The following is a 23,294-nucleotide window of genomic DNA, read 5'->3' on the forward strand; positions in this document are numbered from 1 at the left end:
ACATACCCGCGGATTTCAACGTGCCCGCTGCACGGCACATCATGGGATTCCTGTCTTTACCGCCCTAGATTAGCAACTCTAGAAACGTCTGGAAACTTTGGCTCGTGACGGTCCGAATTCGGCACCGATCTTTCCTCGCCCACCATGGCCACCATGGCAGTCCCGGGAACTGCCACTTCTCGGTCGCTGGCAGAGGCTTCCAAAGCAGCAGTGTATAATACAGCAGAGGCCCTCTCCAACTCTGTACTCGGCATGAAACCCGCTGACACCACGCCGTCGACCAGCTTTGGTCTATTGGGCCGTGTCATTCTGTCCATCTTCAGTGTCCTGCCCACCGTCTTGTACTGGATTACCTATACCCTGCCGACATGGCTGTTCACGCTCTTCTCTATGAGCCTGACCTTCACCATGAACTTCACAACGCTGTACGTTGTCAACCACCTACACGTATATTAGCTAAACGTTTGTAGGATGCTCGTCGTCGTCTTTGTCGTGTCTACCGTCAGTTACTTCGTGAGGTACCGATACATGACTATGTACGCACGACTACCGCCTGAACCGCAGCGTGAAGAACCACAGGTCGAAGTCTTTCCCGACAGCGCCGAAAATGACTCCAAGCGCGGCTTGTCCAACTACTTGGATGAATTCTTGAGCGCAATCAAAGTCTTCGGTTACTTGGAGCGCCCAGTCTTCCATGAACTAACACGCACTATGCAGACCCGTCGGTTGGTGGCTGGCGAGACAATTCTCTTGGAAGAAGAGAAAGGCTTTTGTCTGGTAGTAGATGGCTTGGTCCAGATCTTTGTCAAGTCGAACCGGAATGATTCAGACTCCGATGAGGATGACATGGGAGGGGAGTCATCCGGCGACGGCGCGAACCAGGGCCACCGGCAGGGCTATCAGCTTCTCACTGAAGTCAAGAACGGAGCTCCAATGTCTTCGTTATTCTCCATTCTCTCTCTGTTCACAGAAGATGTGAAGCTGCGTCATGACGAAGATGAGGACACGCGTCCAAGTTTCCCAGGATCGCCTCAGCAGGACGTAAGGCCATCTATGTCACGGAACAGTAGCTTTGCATTCGACGATTCAAGACCGCACACACCAAACCAAGTTCCCGAGGCCAAGTTCGGGCATCGAAGAACATCAACTCTGAACAGTCCAACAGCAGGCGGGCGCCTTCAAGCCGTGCCGCCTCTGTCGCTGGATCTAGACGGACTTGGTGATGAGCGACTCAAGCACAGCAAAACTCGAGGATCACCTTCGCGCCCTGCGAAGCCTAAATCTGCCCACCCAGACATTGTCGCGCGTGCGACCGTAGACACAACCATCGCTATAATCCCAGCCACTGCATTTCGTCGACTGACGCGCATATACCCCAAAGCAACGGCGCACATTGTTCAGGTCATCCTTACGCGCCTTCAAAGAGTTACGCTCGCAACCAGCCATGCTTATCTCAGTTTGACAAATGAGGTCCTCCGCACGGAGAAGCTCATGAATAAGTATACTACATACGATCTTCCTGGCTTTCTGCGTGATGCTCCGCTCGAGCGACTGAAGGAGAAATTTGCGAAGGAAACGGAGCGCATTGGCTCAGACGAGGGCATGAAGGGCATCGCGTTGCACAACCCCGGCGCCGGCCGACGACGAAGGTCCAGCGTATCCCTTAGGAGAGGAACCGCTGCGCAAGCCCGCCTTGCTGCCGCTCGTGGGGCCAACGCAAACGCAAACAACGAAGCATTACCCAAAATCACTTCCCCAGATCAAGGACCACGCAACGACCGAATCAGCGCAGGTGACCTGTTGACCAATTCGCAAATGGCACGGGGAACTGGTCGGAGTGGCCGCAGCAGCTTCTCTCAACCATACCAACATCAACAGGAACGTCGAGACAACCGAACACCCTTGGACGCAAGCAACTTTAACCCTTTCGCATCTCCCTCACTACGCCCGAAAACATTGCACCGACAAGAATCAATTGATGAAGCTACTGTGTTCAGGGAGTCTATACTGGGATGTATGTTCAAGGCTATCGGACTCATCAACCCAGAGAACCCCATGCCTAAGCCTACCGCGTCAGTGGAGCAGTCACCTCAGCTTGTCTCCTTCGATGCTAGGAGACAGAAGGCTGTGTTCACAAATGCATTTGGCTTCATGGACCCGTATGCAGGCTCCAAGGATGGAGACACCGAGTCTGTAGCATCGGCCTCTGGCATGTCAAGCATGAGCGCTGCAGGCCCTCATAACATCCTGGAAGAGATCGTGAATGATGTGGAAATCGTCTTCTTCCCCAAAGATTCAGTGCTGGTAGAACAGGGAGAAAGGAACCCTGGCCTGTACTACGTCATTGATGGGTTTTTGGACGTAAGCGTGCCTGTGGAGGAAGACGCACCTGAATCCAACGTACTAGGAACCCTTCCCAATGGGCCGGGCTATACTGAAGATGACCTCTTCGGTCCATCATCCCGCCCGCCTGGATCAAGCACCCCTTCGCGAACTGCTGCCGATGGTACCAAGAAGAAGCGCACAAGGAGGAGTCTATTCATGACCAAGCCTGGTGGACTAGCTGGCTATCTTGGAGCAGTATCATCGAACCGATCTTTCGTCGATGTCACAGCCAAGACCGATGTCTACGTAGGTTTCCTGCCTCGCTCAGCCATTGAGCGGATTGTCGAACGGTACCCGGTGGTGTTACTCACAATTGCAAAACGCCTTACAACACTTCTACCAAGGCTGATCCAGCATATCGACTTCGCTTTGGAATGGGTTCAAGTGAACGCAGGCCAAGTGATCTACAATCAAGGAGATGAGAGCGATGCTATTTACATCGTCTTGAACGGAAGATTGCGTGCCATACGCGACGCCGAGAACAGTGCAGTCAAGGTTATTGGTGAATACGGTCAAGGTGACAGCGTCGGCGAACTCGAAGTTCTCACAGAATCTTCCCGGCCGGGATCGCTGCATGCTATTCGAGATACCGAGCTTGCGAAGTTTCCGAAGACGCTATTCAACAGTCTGGCACTGGAACATCCTGGCATCACGATCAAGATCTCGAAGATCATCGCCTCCCGCATGCGAGCTTTGGTCGATGACCCACTTCATGAACAGAGTAAAGAGCGTGGAACGAAGGCCACTCGCGCTAATGTGTCTTCAACAGTCAATCTGCGCACTGTTGCTGTGCTTCCTGTGACAGCTGGCATTCCGGTAGTTGACTTCGGAAGCCGGCTAGTGAATGCGCTCACCCAAATCGGCATGCCGCAAGGCGTGGTCTCTCTGAATCAGGCCGCCATTCTCAATCATCTTGGACGACACGCCTTCAGCCGCATGGGAAAACTTAAGCTTTCGCAATACCTCGCAGATTTGGAAGAAAGATATGGCATGGTCATCTATGTCGCTGACACACCAGTCAAGTCGCCATGGACCCAGACGTGCATCAACCAGGCTGATTGCATCCTCCTCGTGGGTCTAGCTGAGTCGTCTCCAAACATTGGCGAGTATGAGCGATTTCTCTTAACAACGAAGACGACTGCACGCAAAGAGCTGGTGCTTTTGCATTCGGAGAGGTACTGCCCGTCAGGTCTGACGCGGAAGTGGCTGCGCAACCGCCCTTGGATCAATGGCAGTCATCACCACATCCAAATGTCGTTCCGCGCAACCTCGGAGCCAGTTCATCACGCGGGGCGACGCTTTGGAAACGCGCTCAAACAACGAGTGCAGGTCATCCAAGCTGAGATTCAAAAGTACACGTCAAGAAAGGTTCGCCAGACACCGCTCTACTCAGCAGACACGCCATTCAAGGGTGACTTCCATCGCCTCGCACGACGTCTGTGTGGTCGCTCAGTCGGTCTCGTATTGGGCGGTGGTGGTGCTCGTGGTATATCGCAAATCGGTATCATCCGGGCGCTGGAAGAAGCTGGTATTCCAATCGACATCGTTGGCGGCACATCTATTGGTAGTTTCATAGGTGCACTGTATGCCTGGGATGCAGACGTCGTTCCCATGTATGGTCGCGCGAAGAAGTTTGCCGGTCGAATGGGCAGTATGTGGAGGTTTGCACTCGATCTCACCTACCCTTCGTAAGTTTTACATGTCCACACAAACTCTAAAGCTAACTTTTGATAGTGCTTCGTACACCACTGGCCATGAGTTCAATCGCGGTATTTTCAAGACCTTTGGAAACTCCCAGATGGAAGATTTCTGGCTCGAATTTTACTGCAACACCACCAACATCAGCAAGTCGCGTTCGGAAATCCACACGAGTGGATACGTCTGGCGCTATGTCCGCGCATCAATGTCACTAGCAGGATTACTTCCTCCCCTGTGTGATAACGGCAGCATGCTCTTGGATGGTGGGTACATCGACAACCTGACTGTCACGCATATGAAGAGCCTCGGTGCAGACGTCATCTTCGCGGTCGACGTAGGCAGTCTCGACGATAACGCGCCGCAGTCTTTCGGTGACTCATTGAGTGGTTTCTGGGCGACGTTCAATCGGTGGAATCCATTTTCTAGCTTCCCCAACCCCCCGACGTTATCGGAGATCCAGTCGCGCCTCGCATATGTGTCTAGTATCGATGCGCTGGAGCGGGCGAAGAATACGCCGGGATGCAGGTACATGCGGCCGCCAATCGATCCGTATGGCACGCTTGACTTTGCGAAATTCGAAGAGATCTACGAGGTGGGGTACAAATACGGTAAGTGACGACGCAATCTTTGACTTTGAAAATGTTTTGCTAACGCGATGCACAGGCAAAGAGTACCTAGCGCAGCTCCGCGAGCAAGGAATCCTGCCCGTGACCGAAGAGACGGAGAAAGAAAAGAATCTCCGACGGACAATGGCACCGCGACGGGCGAGCATCTAGTGTGGTTGAACCGTGCCCAGAACACGCGGAGAGGACTGAGATGCGGGTTATGTGGATATCAAGTAATAGAATGCAGCGGTGGTCAGCGTAGTTTTGCCCAATGGGTGCTAGGAATGCGTGTGGATGCAAGGACAGTCGGCTTGGGGTTTAGTGGCACGCGTCGGCTAGCTTGGCCAGGGTCAGCTTATCACCAACGGCGCGGATAATGACGGGTTAGAGTGTAGATAGCAATGAATGAAGGCGCGCTGTCACCGCTGTCAACTTGAGCGTCTCGAGGTTTCGCGATCCAAGTTCTTCCTTCCCTTGTAAATTCTCACTTTGCATTTCCCTGGGTTGTGGGTGTTGAACGCGTTTCCCCCGCCAACGTCACCACCACTGCAGTGGCGAGCCTCCCAGACTTTTGAGCAATCGGGCCAATTGCTCGCACAGGACTCGCTCAACAGACCACTAATCTCTCTGTTAAAAAATATTTGCTTCCTGGGGAGACTCCCCGTAGCATCACTGCAACCACACAGCCAACATGCGCGCAGCGTGTATTAGGGCAGCTAGCACTGCTAGCCGGCTCACACGATCGTCGTGTGTCGCCCAGCTACCGCGTCCCCAGCTCGCGGGCACGTCGTCGCGCGCCATCGCATACCAAACCCTGCAAACTCTCCAAAAGCGCGGGTTCCAGCAGCAGGCGCCAAATGCACAACAGGCGGCCGCAGCCGCAGCCGTCGAAGCCGCAGACGATGTATTCGACACCCCGCCCCAGCAGACCGACTCGGCGAGACCCTTCGATGCGCTCGACACGTTTCCCCGCCGTCACATTGGGCCGTCTGCCGAGAGTGCGGAAGCCATGCTCAAGGCCCTGGATCCGCCCGTGGGCAGCCTAGACGAGTTCGTCCGCCAGGTTATACCCGCTGATATTCTGTCGGCGCGCGAATTGAAGATTGGCAGCATGGCCGAGGGGCTGAGTGTGGAGGAGTGGCAGGCCCACGGCGTGCCCGAGTCTGTCTTCCTCAACACCGCGAAGCAGATCATGAGCCAGAACAAGCCGGGCAAGAGTCTGATCGGACAGGGATACTATGGCACCAAGGTCCCGGAGGTCATCAAGAGGAACGTCCTCGAGAACCCCGCTTGGTACACTAGCTATACCCCATACCAGCCCGAGATCAGCCAGGGACGTCTCGAGTCGCTGCTGAACTTCCAGACTATGGTCTCGGATCTTACTGGCCTGAGCATTGCGAATGCGTCGGTGCTGGATGAGCCTACTGCGGCGGCCGAGGCCATGACCATGTCCATGGGCATGATGCCTCTGTCCAAGCAGAAGAGCAAGAACAAGACTTTCCTCGTGTCGGAGAGGTGCCATCCTCAGACTCTCGCTGTTCTGTACTCGCGCGCCGAGGGCTTCGGCATCAAGATTGAGGTCGCGGATGTACTCAAGGACAACAGCAAGAGAGTGGAGGAGCTAGGTCAGGATCTAGTTGGTGTGCTCGCTCAGTACCCAGACACTGACGGAGCTGTCAACGACTTCCGCGGTCTCGCTGATAAGGTGCACAAGACTGGTGCGCTTTTCAGCGTTGCGACCGATCTCCTCGCCCTCACACTGCTTACTCCACCGGGAGAGTTCGGTGCCGACATCGCCTTCGGAAACGCACAACGATTCGGTGTCCCTCTGGGCTACGGCGGACCACACGCGGCCTTCTTCGCCTGCGACGAGAAGTACAAGCGCAAGATTCCGGGTCGTCTGATCGGTTTGTCGAAGGACAGGTTGGGAAACCCTGCGGCACGACTCGCGCTGCAGACCCGAGAGCAACATATCCGTCGTGAGAAGGCCACCAGCAACATTTGCACGGCACAGGCTCTGTTGGCAAACATGAGCGCCATGTACGCTGTGTACCATGGACCCAATGGCTTGACTGCCATCGCCAAGCAGGTCGTTGCAAAGGCTCGCACTATCCAACAAGCGCTCATCGCCAACGGCTACCAAACTGGTCAGCGCGGAAAGATGGACAACGCACCTGTATTATTCGACACAGTCGTTGTCGAGACAGGCGACAAAACCGACGCCATCATCTCCGCACTCGCGAAGAACGAAATATTCGTGCGAAGGATCGACGCCCATCACGTCGGTATTTCCGTTGATGAGACCACTGGTGCGAACACCATTAGCAAAGTATTGAATGTGTTCAACGGAACCCGCAACAACTGGTCTTTTGCCGAGTCCGTCGACATCGAAGTTCCTCAACCGTTCAAGAGGACTAGCGAATTCATGACCCATCCAGTCTTCAACTCGCACCACTCCGAAACGGAACTCCTTCGTTACATCAACCATCTGTCTTCGAAGGATCTGTCTCTAGTCCACTCGATGATTCCTCTTGGTTCCTGCACGATGAAGCTCAACTCTACCGCAGAGATGGCACCTGTCTCGTTTGATACCGTATCCAACTTGCATCCCTTCTTGCCTCTGGACCGCGCCACCGGGTACTCAGACATGATCAAGCAGCTGGAAGACGACTTGGCCGACATTACCGGTTTCCATTCGGTCTCGCTACAGCCCAACTCTGGTGCTCAGGGTGAGTTCACTGGTCTCCGCGTCATTCGCAAGTACCTCGAGCAGCAGCCTGGCAAGAAGCGCGACATCTGCTTGATTCCCGTCTCGGCTCACGGAACCAACCCTGCTAGTGCTGCCATGTGCGGTATGCGCGTTGTGCCCATCAAATGCGACCAAGCGACCGGTAACCTGGATATGGCGGACTTGAAGGCCAAGTGCGAGAAGCACAGCGAAGAGCTCGGTGCCTTCATGGTCACCTACCCCAGCACCTTTGGTGTCTTCGAGCCCAGCGTGAAGGAGGCTTGCGACCTGATCCACCAGCACGGCGGCCAAGTCTACATGGACGGTGCCAACATGAACGCCCAAATCGGTCTTTGCTCCCCCGGCGAGATCGGTGCCGACGTCTGCCATCTCAACCTCCACAAGACCTTCTGCATTCCCCACGGAGGCGGTGGCCCCGGTGTAGGTCCCATCGGTGTAAAAGAACACCTCTCGCCCTTCCTTCCCGGCCATCTCCGCGGCGAAACCGGTGGCGCCCAAGCCATTCACCCCGTCAGCGGCGCGCCCTGGGGTAGCGCCAGCATTCTTCCCATCAGCTGGGCCTACATCAAGATGATGGGCGCTGTTGGCCTCACCCAAGCCACAAAGATCACCCTCCTAAACGCAAACTACATCCTCTCCCGTCTGAAGCCGCACTACCCCATCCTCTACACCAACGACGAAGGCCGCTGCGCCCACGAATTCATCCTCGACGTCCGCGGCTTCAAGGAAACCGCTGGCATCGAAGCCATCGACATCGCCAAGCGTCTCCAAGATTATGGTTTCCACGCCCCGACTATGAGCTGGCCTGTTGCCAACACACTCATGATCGAGCCTACTGAGTCGGAGAGCAAAGCCGAGCTGGACCGTTTCTGCGATGCGCTCATTAGCATTCGCAAGGAGATTAAAGAGGTTGAAGAGGGCCAACAACCCAAGGAGGGTAATGTGCTTAAGATGAGTCCGCATACTCAACAGGATCTTATTACGGGGGAGTGGCAGAGGAGTTATTCGAGGGAGAAGGCAGCGTATCCCCTCAGTTACTTGAAGGCGAAGAAGTTCTGGCCTAGTGTTGCGAGGTTGGATGATGGTAAGTCTTTTCCCCCGTTTGTTGAGTTGTGAGGACGGGATGTGGACTAACAGAGCGATAGCATACGGCGACACAAACCTCTTCTGCACATGTGCACCTGTCGAGGGCGAGGACAGCGATATCACAGGTGCTGCTGCGCCGAACCCGACCTAAAACCCTTCACCCTTCACGACGGGTTCGACCTTCTTCCCAACGATTTCCTTTACTCTTTGCATCAAAGGTGCGGGGCTCTATCGGATAGGCCTCTTTCTTCAACAAGCACCCCCAGCGTGGGTGTTCTGGCGTCTTTACATTTACATCACCTTGGCTTGGCTTCAACACTTGCTGGTCGATGGAATCTTTTTTTTACCCAAATAGGGTGGGGTTTATGAATGCATATGTGGCGTTTTCTTGCTGGGTATAGATGGTGCTATGATAGGTTGGGAATGAGATGATACTTCATGACATATCAAGTGTGGAATTGAATATGTGTGCGATATGTACTTGGTGCTGTGTATGCTGCAAACGGGCCCGGAGACTTCCGCGGCAAGCATTGCGGACTGTGCGCGGACTTAGCGACTCACGTGCATGATCGCGACTAGCTTGGCTGTGTGCACATAAAAGGCTTCTTCATGCTGTCCACTGCTCTCCTTTATCATATCACATCCTTCTGTGCTTTTTCCAAAAGGCTATCCATCTTCGGTCCATGGCGTGACCAAAAGATCACCTGTGGCGAATTATGGGGTCTCTGTCTCTTCCTCCTCTTCAAAATACCCACACCAAAAACTCTAGACAGCTTCCGTAATGTCTCTCTCGCCTCCCTCCTTCTTGAAACGTGCATCGTACGTACGGATGGTGTCTTCGCCCGCCTTCTCGCGATACACCAAAATCAGATCAAAACCCATCCATGTGTGCTCCGTCTGCCAGAACACACCTTTCAGCATTCTTGATGGCTGTCCGGTCTCTCTTCTCCTCTACAACATTCCCAAGGTCAGCGACCAAAACGTCTCGCCATCAGGATAATGGCTGCGACCTTCTCCTCCCGATCAAAAAGAAACGTCGGGTCCACAGGCATATGGTGTTCTCCGACTCTTCCTGGAGTTTTCCAAAAGGGAACGAATCATCGACTATGTGTTCGGCTGGCGGGAACCACACCCAGATTACTACAATGACTGGTCTTCTCCTCTTCTCCTCGCACATCTCTGAGAACCGGGAATCAAAAACTGGCTGGACATGGCGGATGGTTTCTGCCTCCTCTGCTTTGCCAAAAAACAGAAGCCGTGTGAACATGGTGTTCTCTCGCCTCCCCTGGAAACTGAAAAACTACTATAGGCATGTCCAATGTGCTTCCAGTATTGAACAAAAGACGCGAAATACGTGTACATGTCTGTCTGTCCGTCTTCCTCTGCTAGAAAAGGGACATGGTACACCGGCATGATTCTGTGTTTCCGAAAAAGAAACTTTAAGGCTACATGGGCGTCGGCGGACTAAAACAACCCTTCTATGTGGCTATGTCTTCTGCAAAAGTGTCGAAGCGTCCAGGCAATGAACAGAAACTTCTACAGGGTTTACGTATGTCTGAAGGGGGCAACGGAGATTGAAATGTCTGCTGCGACTGCTCCAAGTTGCATGTGTGTCTTGCGCATATACGAAAAAGCCATGGATAAAGTTTCATGTTGGCGAAATACTTCGCTATGTGCAAAATGAATACCCAAATTCAAATTCATGTGTGAAATGAAGGTGATGCTTGCGCTTCTTGCCACTCATGCCTCGATTTTGGTCGCCGGAAAGAGGCTAGTCAGCGGCGAGGGCTTGTATAAAGATCGCGAGATCTTGTGGTCTTCCTTCTTCTTCATCACTCACTGCTTCTGGCAGTTTACCAAAATAACTTGTCCTGGAGCCGATGGAAAGATCAAAATCTGCCTGGCAGCCAGCGATGACTGCGGTCTGGCGAGACGTTCCAAAATTTAAAGACACAGAAGATATGGGGTTTTTTCCTCGACGTGGGCTCCTGCACATCCATTGACGAAGCTTGAGCGTCGAACAGTTCAAGATATACATCATGGTTACGAGGATGCATCAAATCACTTTTCATTCGTGGCCCGTCTCCAGGCCTGGCGCCCGCCGCCCGAGAACCTCGCCTCTAGCCAATCGTTGCCGCAGGTAGGCGGAGGCCCTATGTTCTCGTGAATTATCTTCGTTTGTCGGAAGTCTACAAGCTTCATTAACCCTCGTGTATTTAACCAAATCCATGCATCAAATCACCGTCGAAAATCGAGGCTGCTTCTTATGACTGACACCCACATCATCTAGCGACACCATCCCATATACACAGAGCTCTTACGATGAACCCAGTCATTTTGCTTGCTTCAGAATTTTTGCAAATCCATCAATCCACCTTCGCAAACAGAGCATCCGCAATCGCCTGATCCGCCTCTCTACACAATACCTTCACCTCCTCCTTTACGTACGATGCTTGCGCATAATACTTAAAACTCCTCCACCACTCTCTCCATCTTCCTAACGAAAAGCCCGGGTTTCCTTCCCAAAGGTCTGTGTGCACCGCGATGCCTCTCTGCAAATCTGCTCCAAAGATCGAGTTGCCTAAGCGGTACATATCGCGTCCGCCTAGAATGACCCATTTAGCAGCGGCTGTGAGGTCGTAGTTGAGAAGTTCATTGGCATCGATTGCGGAACGCTCGATGAAAGTAGGGCGAATGTGTTTCTCGAATTCCGCCTCTCGAGATTGCTGGTTCGTCTCGAGAGTTTCGCGCAGGCAAAAGAAGCCGAACATGAAGTACCCATCATCGTATCCAGACGTAGCGAGCTTGACAGTGAAGACGTTGTAATTAGCCCATCTATCCCCCGGTGTGACAGTCGCTTGCTTATCTTCTGGTTTCCAGAGATACCGTAGTCCAGATATGCCGTCATAGTTTTCCCGGTGCATGGATTCGAGGTGGTAGTAGACTGGGTTTGGCGTGGGTGGTATGGCGCGGATGGCGGGGAGGAGGGCGCTAATAGGATCATGTGAGGTGGAGAATTGTGCGGCTATATCAAGGAGTAGATTTGTGACTTCGAAGCCGGTATCTGCGGGTTTTGATGAGGCTTGAACGGAGGTTACGATTGCTGATGCGGTTAAGGCGGGTGAGGTGTCTGTGGTGTTGGAGAGATAATTTGAGAGTATTTTGGTGCACTCTTGGAAGACATTGTCACCGGCGCTCGCCTTTTGACTGAACCATTGATCCATATCTGAGTTTTGTACTGGTGAAAAAAACAAAGACGCTGGGGCGAAAGTGGTGAGGCTGGAGTGGTGAATCTTGCTCTTGGATTTGCGGGCCGGCGGAGGTGATCACGAAGCTTGCCTCAGCACACGCTACGTCATAGGTCTCTGCGCACACTCCGATAACAGCATATACTTGTTGCGACAGCAAGTACACCGCACGTTATCTGCTCTTTGGCGAGAAGTCTTGAATGGGATGCAAATATGCATACGGAGGCAGATGACTTTACTTCTCGACTTCGCACTCATTCACCATGCCTTTGCAATATATAGAGCGGACGTAATGAATGTAATCATTTCAGGGGATTGGAAACCCTCACAGAACACATGTGTATATATTCGCATTCGCGATGTACCGGTATGGGATGGTATCCCGACAAGCGGCGCGCCGCATCATACCATCGCGCGAAGGCCCTCGTCTCGACGCAAACAGCTTTACCTTACCTCGAAGCGGACGCATGCATCGTCTCAAATCGGGCACATAGCACCTCTCAAGTCCTCTACGAAATCGAGCTTTCCTTTTACAGGACCGAGACTGTCGTAATCTTCCTTCTTCATATGTCGTCTTGAGGCTGCCGCACCCTTGAACCCACTCCGACTGACTCCCGCGCCTGCAAGGGCGCTGAACACAGTCATAAAGGCGTTTTCTGGATCCTGGACTACGCCGTAGACTGTAAGTGCGACGTCGCCTACCGTGCCGATAAGTCTGGCAATAGAGCGAACAGCAGTCAGCCCTGCGGCTGCTTCACCAGCGAACGGGATGAAAAACAAGAGACCCATGATGAAGTTCAGAATGAACTCTTCGCGCTCCGCCTTCTCTATTTCATTAGCCTTGCTTACGATCTTCTCCATAGCCACAATGGCCTCCTCGGTAGAGAATGCTGGCAGCGAGGTGGAGTCGACCATGTCAGATTCGGGCATCTGTTCGTCCCAGATACCTGCCAGCGACATGTCTTGGAAGCGGTACAGCATGTCCTGGGCTTTGGAGTAGGAGTCGCCGATGATGTCCTTGGGGTTGTAGATCTCGACCTTGTTCTGGTCCATAAGAGGATAGTTCCTGAAGAAGTTGTTGTTCCATTCCATACAGGATGGGGCGTCCGAGGAATACTGGCAACCGTTGTTGACTCGCATCTCGCGCTTGCCGAACTTGATCCATTCTCTGTCTATGCCCCAAGTCTTGGAGAGGTCGTCGTAAAAGCTGTCTTCGTCCTTGAGGGTGAATGTCGCGTTTGGAATGTAGTCGCTCGTGAGTGGGCGTGCCTTGAACTCCATCTTTGGACATTTCTCCATGGGATAGTCACCCGCGCCTCCTTTGCAGTCTTTGCCTTTGATGCAGTTCAGATTACAGCCGGCATACATGCAGTCGTCACAGCAGATTGCCGAGTTCTTGTGATCCGTGCAAGTAAAGTACTCGTCAACCTTGTCGCTTGCCATGAAGTTGTTGATTTGGTCGGGAATCTGGTCCTTCACGTAAGAAGAGTAGGTGTCGAATTTATCATCGTAACCCTTGTCGACCAGATCTTTGTACTTCTTCAGCGCTCCATCGAGTACAGAGATTTGAACATCGGTGATGTACTGCTCCATGCAGTGGCCGGGGATCGAGCCTTTGCGGTCCTTCAACTGATCCAGTGAGCTGAATTGCCCCTCGCAGGCAGCCCAGTAGTTTTCGTCGATCGGCACTTCGTAATCCTCGGGTTCATCTACTCTACTTCTAGTCAGTGAGGCTCAGTCTCACGCTCTTTCATCAACTTACCCATGCCAATCTTGCAGATCCACTGCCCAGTCCGTAGTTCCAGCGAAGTTGTATGAGTCGTAGAACTTTGATCGAGTGACCTTCAACTCATCATCCATCCAGGCGACCCATTCCGTATTGTTGAAGACCATGATGTTTGAACCGTCCTTGATGTACTTCTTCTGGATGTTACCACTGTCGATGATCTCCTGGATCTCAGCATTGGAGATATAACCACCAGTCTGTGTACATCGGCCTTGGTACGCATCGGATACTCGGGGAGATCCGGTGAACTTGCAGTATTCGTAATCGCACCCAGCTTGCGCCATCTTGAAGGAGCGACCATAGCTAGAGACACCCACAACCTACGAACATATCAGCGTGACGGTCTATACATACATCATTGATAATCACTCACCACTTTGCTGGAGTCTGCTCCGGCTTTGGTTATCATGGATAGCGCATCTTTGGTCTCAGTTTCGTTGACATGAGATCTCAGGCAGTTACCAGTGTCGCATCCAGGCGAAGTCCACTTGTTGCCGTAATCCCATTGGCCATGCAGATCGTATGTCATATATACGATGTAGTCGAGAGTCTTGGCCATGTCCTTAATGGGGAAGGACTTGAGGTACCAGTATGACGCGGGCGCCGCGAAAGATACAGACTTGGAAGAACCCAAGGCTGACTTCAAGCTGGCGAGCAGTCGGTAATAGTTGACGCCGTTGACAGGATCATCGGTCGGAATGCCGGGCAGGTCGGGAGCCTGAGTATATCCTATCAGCATATGGAATTCAGCAATTGCTCGGGGACTTACTCCAGGGTACTCCCAGTCGAGGTCGACACCATCAAGCCCATGCTCTTCAATGAAGCTGATGATGTTGTCCCTAAACGTCGCACGATTGGCCGGTAAGACCGCCTCACGCAGGATCTGAAATGTTCCAGGCTCGGTACTGAACGCCCAGCCACCGAAAGAGATGATCTTCTTGACGTTCTTCATCTTCTTGAACTCTTCGAATTCCTTCAGAGTTGTCTCGTCCGTAATCTCTGGCTTATATGTCCCTCGAGTGACGTTCGCGAAGGCAAAGTGGATATGCGTGTAGTCCTCGGGAATCGACGTCACTAGCATATTCAGGCATGGTCGATTGAAGTTCCAGCTTTCGTAGTATGCGATCTTGATTTTGTTCGCCGGAGCGGTGCCTTTGATGATGTCTCTGCCGCAATTACTGATGCCTGAAGCACGTTAGTATACCTCCATGAATGCGAATGACTGTGGACTACATACATCCATTCTTTCCGGGGGCAGACGTTCCCGGGGCACCGGTCTCTGACTTGCTAACGGCGCAGAAGTCGTCAGTCAAACCACATTGGCCCCAGACGTTGCAGCAAACGTTCAATGGACAAGGGTTCAGTGTGCTGATATTCGCAGGTGCGGTGATCGGGTTCGGTCGGAAGGTGCCGTTCTTCGTTGGCCCGCAGATCGCATTCTATCAAGGCGTGCGTCAGAAAGAGTAACAGGTTGGAGAACGCGGATCAGGAAAAGCATACCGGAACAATGGCAGGCATAGGTGCTAAGCCCTTGCTGACACACATGAGAAAGTCTGCATAGAAGACCTCTGGTTTGCAGCCATTCCAGCCCCATGTACCCTTGTTGAACTCCATGAGGTCATCCACAGTAATGTCGTGGGAGATGGCAACCTTCGAGCAACTGTCATCTTTCTTGGTGTAGTAGGTCGCGCAATTTCCGCCGGCATCGGGCTTGGGTTTCAGATCAGGATATTTGCCGGCAGTACAGCAAACCTTTTGCCCTGGCATAAGGTTTGAGCAGAGATTCGTCTTGGTGTTAGCCTTCATGAAGTCGTTCGCGCTGATACCGCATTTGGCCGCGAGGCTGCCACAGTCATCCTTCTCTACAACCTCCCTCGTCTTGCAAGTACCGTCTGTATTGCCAGAAGGGAGTGTGCTTGGCAATGTGCCGCTACTACAGCACACGACCTCATCTTTGACAAGCGTAGTGCAGAGATTGGCGCGGTTGTACTTCTCCAGGTTGGTCTGGCTGATGCCGCATCGATCGGCGATGGCGTAGCAACCATCGCCACTTCTGACGGTCGCAGTCTTGCAGTCTGCTCTGATGTCGAGACGTCCTCTCGTGTCCAAATGAGCGGGCGAGATGTTTCGAGAACGAATGGTTGAGTTAGTGCCATTGACAGAGATGTGTTCCACGGAAACAGGAATGCGAATGGTGACTTGCATCCAGTCTTCGCCTGTATCAGCCTGGGAGACGCACTCGCCATCCGACCAAGTCTTGACAGCTGTCTGTACGAACGGTAGGTTCTTCGCACTGGTCGCCACGATGCCTACGCTATAGTCCGCGCCACGCCCTTCAGCGGCGCACAGCTGAACGACAGTTGTCTTGGAAAGGCCTTGATTCTGAACGTGAAGCAAGAACTTATTCAAAACTTCGGCGGTCAAACCGTGTTGATGAACCTCGGCTCCGGCATAGACACCGATAGCTGAAGACTGAGAGTATGCGAACTCCATAACGCTATGGCTGCATGAAGGCGTTTGTAATGCGAGATGATTGATGACTTGACGTCCGGCAGAGAGTAGGTGGCTGCTCGAGTACGCATCGTTGCCGGTCGTTGGCTGATGCATGTAGATCGACACGTCTTCCAGAACGCGATTGGCGGTTGTGCAAAGCGAGGCCTTCTCCCCGTCGGGTTCGAAGAAGGATCTGGCTACCGACACGTAGTCTGCAGTACATGCCCGGGTGACGACGTTTTCCCTAAGATCAGCCTCGGCGTTCTGAACGACCATGTCAATGAGCATCGTCTCATTACAAGCGGCAAGCCGTCCGATATCTGGATACAAGAACCATTCGGCTCTTGATGTCATGTCTTTCGTTGTGCTGCAGGGTACGGGACACAGGTCGCCCGCCGCTGGGTTCACGCTTTGGGCTGCTGCTAGCCATTCGTCAAGGTCATCGTTCTCGTCGCCTCTTCGAATTACCTCCACGCTGGGAGAATTGGATCTAACACATGCTGTCAGTACAACAATTTGAAGTACTACTGGGGAAATCAAAGTGATGTGATAAGAGCGAGGATGCTTGAAGCTGAGGTGTGATTTGCATCACAAGCAAACGAAGTGTAACTTACAAAACGCCCCCAACAAGCAACACATAAGGGATAATGCTGCGCAAAGATACTTTCGCCATGACAGAGTTCCACGATAGAATGCGTGGCAAGGGAAGCTTGGGAGAGTTGAACAACGACTGAGCTGGTCAAGCCGAGAATTGAGAACGGCAATTGATAGCACCCGCCTATCTTTGCCTTGTGTACATCGAGGCGATTGTCAATGTTTCGACGGTCGGAAACGGCCCCCGCCGCACCTGACAGTGCATGGATCATGTTGTCTGGAAGCAGTCCCATGCAGGTACGGTGGATGGGGAAGTTCGGCTCTCTGCTGGACCTGCAGCGCGACCCCTTCTCGCTTGTGAGCTTGGCCCGTGCTCGGGCCATGGCCCTCGCGGACAGGACGCGCGACATCCCTGGCCTGACCTCGCCACTATTGCATCTGACCCGCGGGCCCCTCCGTCGGCCCGCTAATGCAGTATGATGGCCCCCATGCTCTCCAAAACATCAGAGATAAGTAACCGCCCAGTGGGACTGTTGGTGGCGTGGTCACAACCACCTGGGCACTCCAGGGACGTCGATCGGACCGACGGCTAAACACTGATGCACCGTATGGGCAGGGCGTCCGTGGGTATGTCATGTAGGTGTCTCGATCTAGACTCACTTGCATCTCCCCGAATCTCTACAGAGACTGGGCTAAATTGGGGTGTACCTCCGTATGCCAGCCGACCCCAGTCGAAAAGTAAGGGCCCTCGCCGGAGATGATACTATTCAGTTTCCGTCCAGAGAAGGCGTAGATTGCCATCTTTGGAGCTTCATCGAGCATTTCTCTCTCTTTTTGGTGTGCCTGAAGCGGAAGTCCTGCGTCGGTTCTTGAACATTTTCGTTGTCTCAGCGTTCGTCTTTCGCTCACTGATCTTACTTTGCATTCCAAGATGAAGCTGCAGCCTGTCATTGCTCTTTTTTGTTTGTTACAAACTGCCTTTGCTGGAGGTTACCAAGGATGTCTTGAGCGCGTGCATCTGTTTCAAGCGTATGAGATCGAGGGGCTCCGTCCAGCTTCAGATCGCGAGTTTGGATACAGATGCCTTGACTGGGACAATTCGAAAGGGTCATCGCACTGTCGAGGTGGTAAGTATGTATGGACTAGCTACAGACTCTTCTTGCTAAGCACATCGCAGACAGATACGAGGCATGTGTGGGTTCTCGAAATGGAGGCCGCTGCTCCTATGAAGAACTCCAAGACTTTATGTCGGGGAAGAAAGACAAACTTACCTGGAAGACGTTAGGTAATGCTGTCTACCAGAGTAATGGCAAGATCGATTTGGAGGCAACTGCTCTGAATTGCTACTCGCGATACCAAAAAAAGAACGATGGGAAAGTACCGAATTTTCCCGTATAGTAAGTAGGAATGTCTTCGACACAGTCGGCTATCGGTCAGCTTGTGCCGAGTGGGACTCTTTTCAGCTAATTACCACAAAGCAAAGCAATGAAAGGCACTAACGGGGAGTATAACGATTACCTGAGAAAGTTGGGGAACCGGGTAAGCTAATCACGTTCACGACCATACGTCCCCATTCTAAACGTTCTTAGGTCGATTACGTCTTTCGCCAGCATCCGGACGCTGGAGACAGGCATCTTTTTGACGACTTCGACAGTACACGCAATGAGATCAACCGAGTCCGCGCTGGTGACCACGGCGTCCATCTTCTTCCCGAGGCCAGACGATCGAATGTGAACAATATCGCCGTAAAGGACCTTGGTACAGATCCTGTGTCAGGCAATGGCATGCAGTCGGTGGACTGGGCGAGAACGGCAAATAATGCCAGGGCCAACGGGGATACTACAGTCGGTGCGCGCATCACGGCGTTCTGCAACACCTTTTACCACGGCACCACCGAAGACGCAAAGGTTGCAAGAAAGCATCTGCAAGTCTTCAGGTCTTACAAATACATGGAAAATCGGGCAAAGAAATGCGGGAGGAGGACGTGAAATGCGGCATGATGGCGGTGCACGAACACATTGATGATCTCCACAATCATGGCAAATCTTCTTGTATTCTTGTCATTGATGATCTTCTAATGGCATATTTGCGATAAGTGAACAGAGCGAGCTGTTTAGAGCGAAAAGAACTTTCGATAATCAAATAACAGAGAGGTGTCCATCCCAAGCCTTCCCAATTTTGTCTCGCTTTATCTCACTCACGATCAGCACACTCATTGCTTTCGCTACTACACTTAACTATGTCTCCAAAGTATGTGGAGGCAAGTTCCAAGCTGATCTTGCTACTATATTCTCTTCGGATGCAAGGATGACGAGAGATGTCAATCGCGACTTGTCGGCTGGCGTGATGTTTCGTTTAGTGCCTTTGCAGGTTTGCTACACCGATTTGGAATATATCAAATTATATTAGAAGAATTACATGAGAGGGTATAGCTCGACGATCTCATCTTCTCCATCACCGCCTCTGAAAACTCGTGTGCTATCATGGGGATCAATGTAGAAGACATTTTCCTCGCCACAAGGCCACAGATGTTCCTCTGTTGCTCCAACACATGCGCGTAGACCGTCTAAAGGCAATATATGTATCTCCTTCACATTTACAAAGTCCTGGACGTCTTTGACCTCGTCGTAATAAAAGTACTCAGACTGCATCTCGCGCTCAAACCTCAAGAGCTGGATAAATTTGGCGACTGGTTCAAAGGCAGTGAAGGCGGACTTCGCAATGTCGATGGTGTCGATGTCGAAATTGACCCATACATACCTGCTTGTCGCATAGCGCTTAGCGTACATACGTGGACCTTGGGATGGAGGCTCACTCACTGGGATCCGTGCCCCGGCACAGCCACTTCGGAGAAGGCCTTTCGGTACAACCCATGATTTCGCGCTTCCCGGCAGCTTTGAAGAACAGCCGGGACTGGCGTAGACGAGGTGAGGTAGAAAGCCTGGCGAATAGGCTTTTGACGTGTCAACTCGACGTTGACCACCCGAGGCTCGACTGTCATCTCCCATATCTGCATGCGCAGCTCATACGGTAGACGTGGAAATGGGTGGAAGGTCGCCATGTTGCAGTAACTGCCGAAGATGACACTAATACGTTTGCGGGTCGGTGTTCCGTCGGTGCACTGGAGCAGCGAGCGTTGGAGAGAGAAATGATAAAACGGTGGAAGGACTTGCGTGCGGCGTAGTTCTCTCGTTCAAGTCGGAGTGAGCGAAGGCAAACGGGCTACCCCCGCATGGGGGTTGCAAGGCGGCATCCGCCTTTCCAGGGTCCACAGCGGCGGCTCTAACCGCGCCGCACCTTGGCTCCTCTATGGCACTGGCACCGCCCAACGAACCTTCCCGTTCGGGCTGCAATCCTCAGCCCACCACCTTCCGCGCGACTCAAACTTTTCGGTGGCCGATTCCAAGAGCGGTAGATTGCTGGTGCCATGCCCGGGCACGCGCGCGAACTGTAATGAGGACACCCCCCCGTGGCCGCTCTTTAGCCGCGTTCCATGCCGCCTGCAAGACCGTCTGGGCACATGTACTGTAAGGCGACCTCAGTGCTGTGGCCAGAATTGGAAGGCGATGATTGTTAGTTGCTAGTAACGCACATTGGCAAAAATGATGCGTGTAGATTTGTCGTTCAATCAGCGTTTTTCGCTGCATGGATTCGGACACTGCCCGGGGAAATATCCGCAGCCCAACAGACTTCGGTTGCAGAATCGCCATTACCTGCAGGCGACGCCAGGCATGAGGATATGCACTAGATTCCACAACACTGACAGGGAAAGACCATCCTGGGCGTAAGGAGTCGGACTCGGGCGTCTTCCAATAGCCTACCTAGGTGGTGTTATTCTTAGCTTTTTGATCGCACGCATCTAGTACAGCAGGCGTTTAACGCTGCCATCACCGATGCGCCCCGACAACAGCTGCGTCCCTCGTTTGCGACCTCACTTCATCTTTCGCACCACAATCGTTTCTGTTCCACCAAAATCTCACCATGAAGACAACAGTCTTCTTATCGGCCGTTCTGTTGGCGCGTCGAGCCATCTCCACTGGCTCGCCTTTGTTTCAATATGATCCCGACACCGTGAAGGACTGCGTCGAATGGTATAACAACGGCGAGGGGGATTCTTGCCAAAATGTTCGCAAGTTTTTTGGCGTCACCCCTGAGGAATTTACGGCTTGGAACCCTTCCCTCAATTTGAACTGCGAACCGTGGTACCCATGGGTATCGTACTGCATCGTCACCGAAACGAAGCTAAACGCTACAAAACCAACGACAACATCAAGCTCGAAGCTTTCCTCCACTACAACTAGCGTTGCTACTCTTGCTCCATCTCCAACTGCCTGGACGCCACTCGGCTGTTACGTGGAAGACCCGGACATGCCAATCCTCGAAAAGAACATGAATCCCAACGGCGACTCTGCCCTCACGATTCCCAAGTGCAAGAACAGCTGTTACCGCCGCGCTTTTGGCTTCGCTGGTGTACAACAGGGCAATCAATGCTGGTGCGGTAGCTATGTCGGCGGCAACTGGGCGAGTAACCAAACAAGCTGCAACTCGACATGCACGGGCGACAAAAATACATTTTGCGGCGGAGTTGGTTTTCTCAACGTCTTCAAAGCTCAGAGGAATCAAGCAACTACTTCTACTGTTGCCTCGACCACAGCTTCTGCTGTTTCTATCGTCTCGAGCGCTATAGCCAACAAGCTCAGTGCGGTGGCCAGAAGTGGAGGACTTGGAGGCTTGTGGGCTATGTAAAGGTTGATCCATCATGATCATATTCGCCGTTCACGTATCTACTCTTGAAACTGCCCTTCAATCTCTAAAAGGTGTAACTTGAAGTTCGCCATGAGCCTGAAATCGACTCCAACATCCCATCGCGCTGAACTGAATATGATGTCTTTGATTCTATACAATATAAGGCTGCTGCATATCTTGGCTGCACATAACTTATGCTATCACACATGTTGGCTATTATTGCACGATGTTGAGTGGTGTCGGAAATCTTGCGCCAAAAATGCCTCATTGAGTTGCACTCATTGCGCAAACTTCAAAGTCTGTAATAGCGTACGGGGGCAAAGTGCTTCGCTCCAGTCTCATCTCGTTTGACTCTTCCCTGTTCTGATGGTGCTCGAGAGTCAGTGCGCCGCTTCTAGCCTCACAATGGCTTCTTCTGCCAAGACGCCTGCGAACACTATCACCCCAATCTGTGAATTGTCCATATTGGCCGACGAAGCAACCTACCTAAGTGGGTGACCACAAGGAATTCCGCCCCAGCTTATCTTTCCTGTATTCGAGGTAGTCTCTCTTGCACTGTGCCGCGTACCCGCGTCTGCGCACACAGCCCAGGGGTGGTCGGGTACATCCGTGGCCTCTCCAGACTTCGACCCCTACATGAAGAGCGCGCTTATCAACATCACTGGTGGAATATCGGGCACTAAAAATGCTGAGGTATTGTATCGGATATGACCTTCTGAACTAGGACTCAACTCCTGCAGTATACATGATTGCGCGAGTCGGGCCTATGCGAGACCCGCGCATATGCAGACCTCACACCATGGAGTAATTGACGAGCACTCTGATCATTTGAGGCTGGATCAGCCTCGACGCGATGTGACTGGGCGACACCCGGTAATCTGGCACCCTAGCAGAGGAAGCGCTCAAGTGACGCATCAGAGCTTTCACGGTGGCATCCATGGATTGTAGCACACTCGGCCGCCGACGGACAGGCCTCACGGATGATGAAGATGGGCCTCAATGGGCCCATCTCTAGATACGCGGGTGACTACTCTGGACTGGCGCACTAGAATCAGAGACAGGGTAAATTCGCAAGCAGCATCTCGTAGCACAGAGTGGAACATACTTACCACCTGACGGCAAATATAAGACATTGCTTGTCAGTGACGCGTGAAAGAAGAACCTAACCACGTCATCTTCATCAATAAGTTGTACCACCGATATCGGGAGATGCTGTTACTGTCTTCTCCAGCAAGCCTGCTTCTTAGCGTCGGCGCTCTACATGCTGCGCTCGTAGTGGCAGCACCTCGTTTTGTGGAACGTGATGGATTTACTCCTTCGCTTCCATATGATGGAGAAACCACCAAGTACTGCTCATGGTGGATTGATCTGGACTCGGAGAGAGACTGCTCTTCACTTTTGACAGAGAACTACATCACTCTCGAGGAGTTACGTCGCTGGGTAAGCCTATCCTCTCCAGATCTGGAGATTGACTTCATTGACATAAGCCAGAATCCTTCCATCACTGCTGAGTGTGGTGGTCTTGTTGTTGGAAACTCGTACTGCGTGGAGACTGTGGATGAGCCCGCTCCAAGCCTGCCTTCTTTTAGCTCCTCCCCAACGCCACTCCCTACTACTACTTCGTCATCTAAGCCCACATCTACTTCTTCGTCCAAGGCCGTTACTACAACCCATTCTTCTACACTGGTCACGTCGCCATCGACTACCGCACCGCCTGCAACGACGAAACCTCCCAACGGTATTGAGACACCCTCTCCACTTCAACCAGACATCGTCTCCAATTGCGACTCATTTTACTATGTCAGCAGCGGTGACAACTGCGAAAGCATTGCCAAAACCAATGGTATCTCCACTGCTCAATTCCTTGCCTGGAATCCAAATGCTGGCTCCGACTGTGCCGGTCT

The 23,294-nt window shown here is 52.5% G+C and overlaps 4 protein-coding genes across 4 annotated transcripts; 2 read left to right on the forward strand and 2 right to left on the reverse strand.

The window, feature by feature from the left end:
- Window positions 1–153: 153 nt before the first annotated feature.
- On the forward strand, window positions 154–4,859 carry NTE1 (phosphatidylcholine and lysophosphatidylcholine phospholipase; the record flags this gene model as incomplete). The annotated part of the gene is made up of 4 exons (XM_049332468.1): window positions 154–425; window positions 471–4,073; window positions 4,120–4,691; window positions 4,747–4,859. 4 exons carry the CDS (start codon window positions 154–156, stop codon window positions 4,857–4,859), a joined length of 4,560 nt encoding a protein of 1,519 aa, XP_049188276.1.
- A 520-nt stretch (window positions 4,860–5,379) lies between these two features.
- On the forward strand, window positions 5,380–8,674 carry J4E83_005550 (uncharacterized protein; the record flags this gene model as incomplete). The annotated part of the gene is made up of 2 exons (XM_049332469.1): window positions 5,380–8,521; window positions 8,583–8,674. The coding sequence occupies 2 exons, from the start codon at window positions 5,380–5,382 to the stop codon at window positions 8,672–8,674; spliced, it is 3,234 nt and encodes a 1,077-aa protein (XP_049188277.1).
- A 2,215-nt stretch (window positions 8,675–10,889) lies between these two features.
- Window positions 10,890–11,747, reverse strand: J4E83_005551 (uncharacterized protein; the record flags this gene model as incomplete). The annotated part of the gene is made up of 1 exon (XM_049332470.1): window positions 10,890–11,747. The coding sequence occupies one exon, from the start codon at window positions 11,745–11,747 to the stop codon at window positions 10,890–10,892; it is 858 nt and encodes a 285-aa protein (XP_049188278.1).
- Window positions 11,748–12,248: 501 nt separating this feature from the next.
- On the reverse strand, window positions 12,249–16,723 carry J4E83_005552 (uncharacterized protein; the record flags this gene model as incomplete). The annotated part of the gene is made up of 7 exons (XM_049332471.1): window positions 12,249–13,485; window positions 13,534–13,877; window positions 13,931–14,275; window positions 14,327–14,742; window positions 14,795–14,996; window positions 15,058–16,540; window positions 16,665–16,723. 7 exons carry the CDS (start codon window positions 16,721–16,723, stop codon window positions 12,249–12,251), a joined length of 4,086 nt encoding a protein of 1,361 aa, XP_049188279.1.
- Between the last annotated feature and the right edge of the window lie 6,571 nt (window positions 16,724–23,294).

This window comes from Alternaria metachromatica, assembly GCF_023757995.1.
Source record: "Alternaria metachromatica strain BMP 0045 chromosome Unknown scaffold_11, whole genome shotgun sequence".
NCBI lineage: Eukaryota > Fungi > Ascomycota > Dothideomycetes > Pleosporales > Pleosporaceae > Alternaria > Alternaria metachromatica.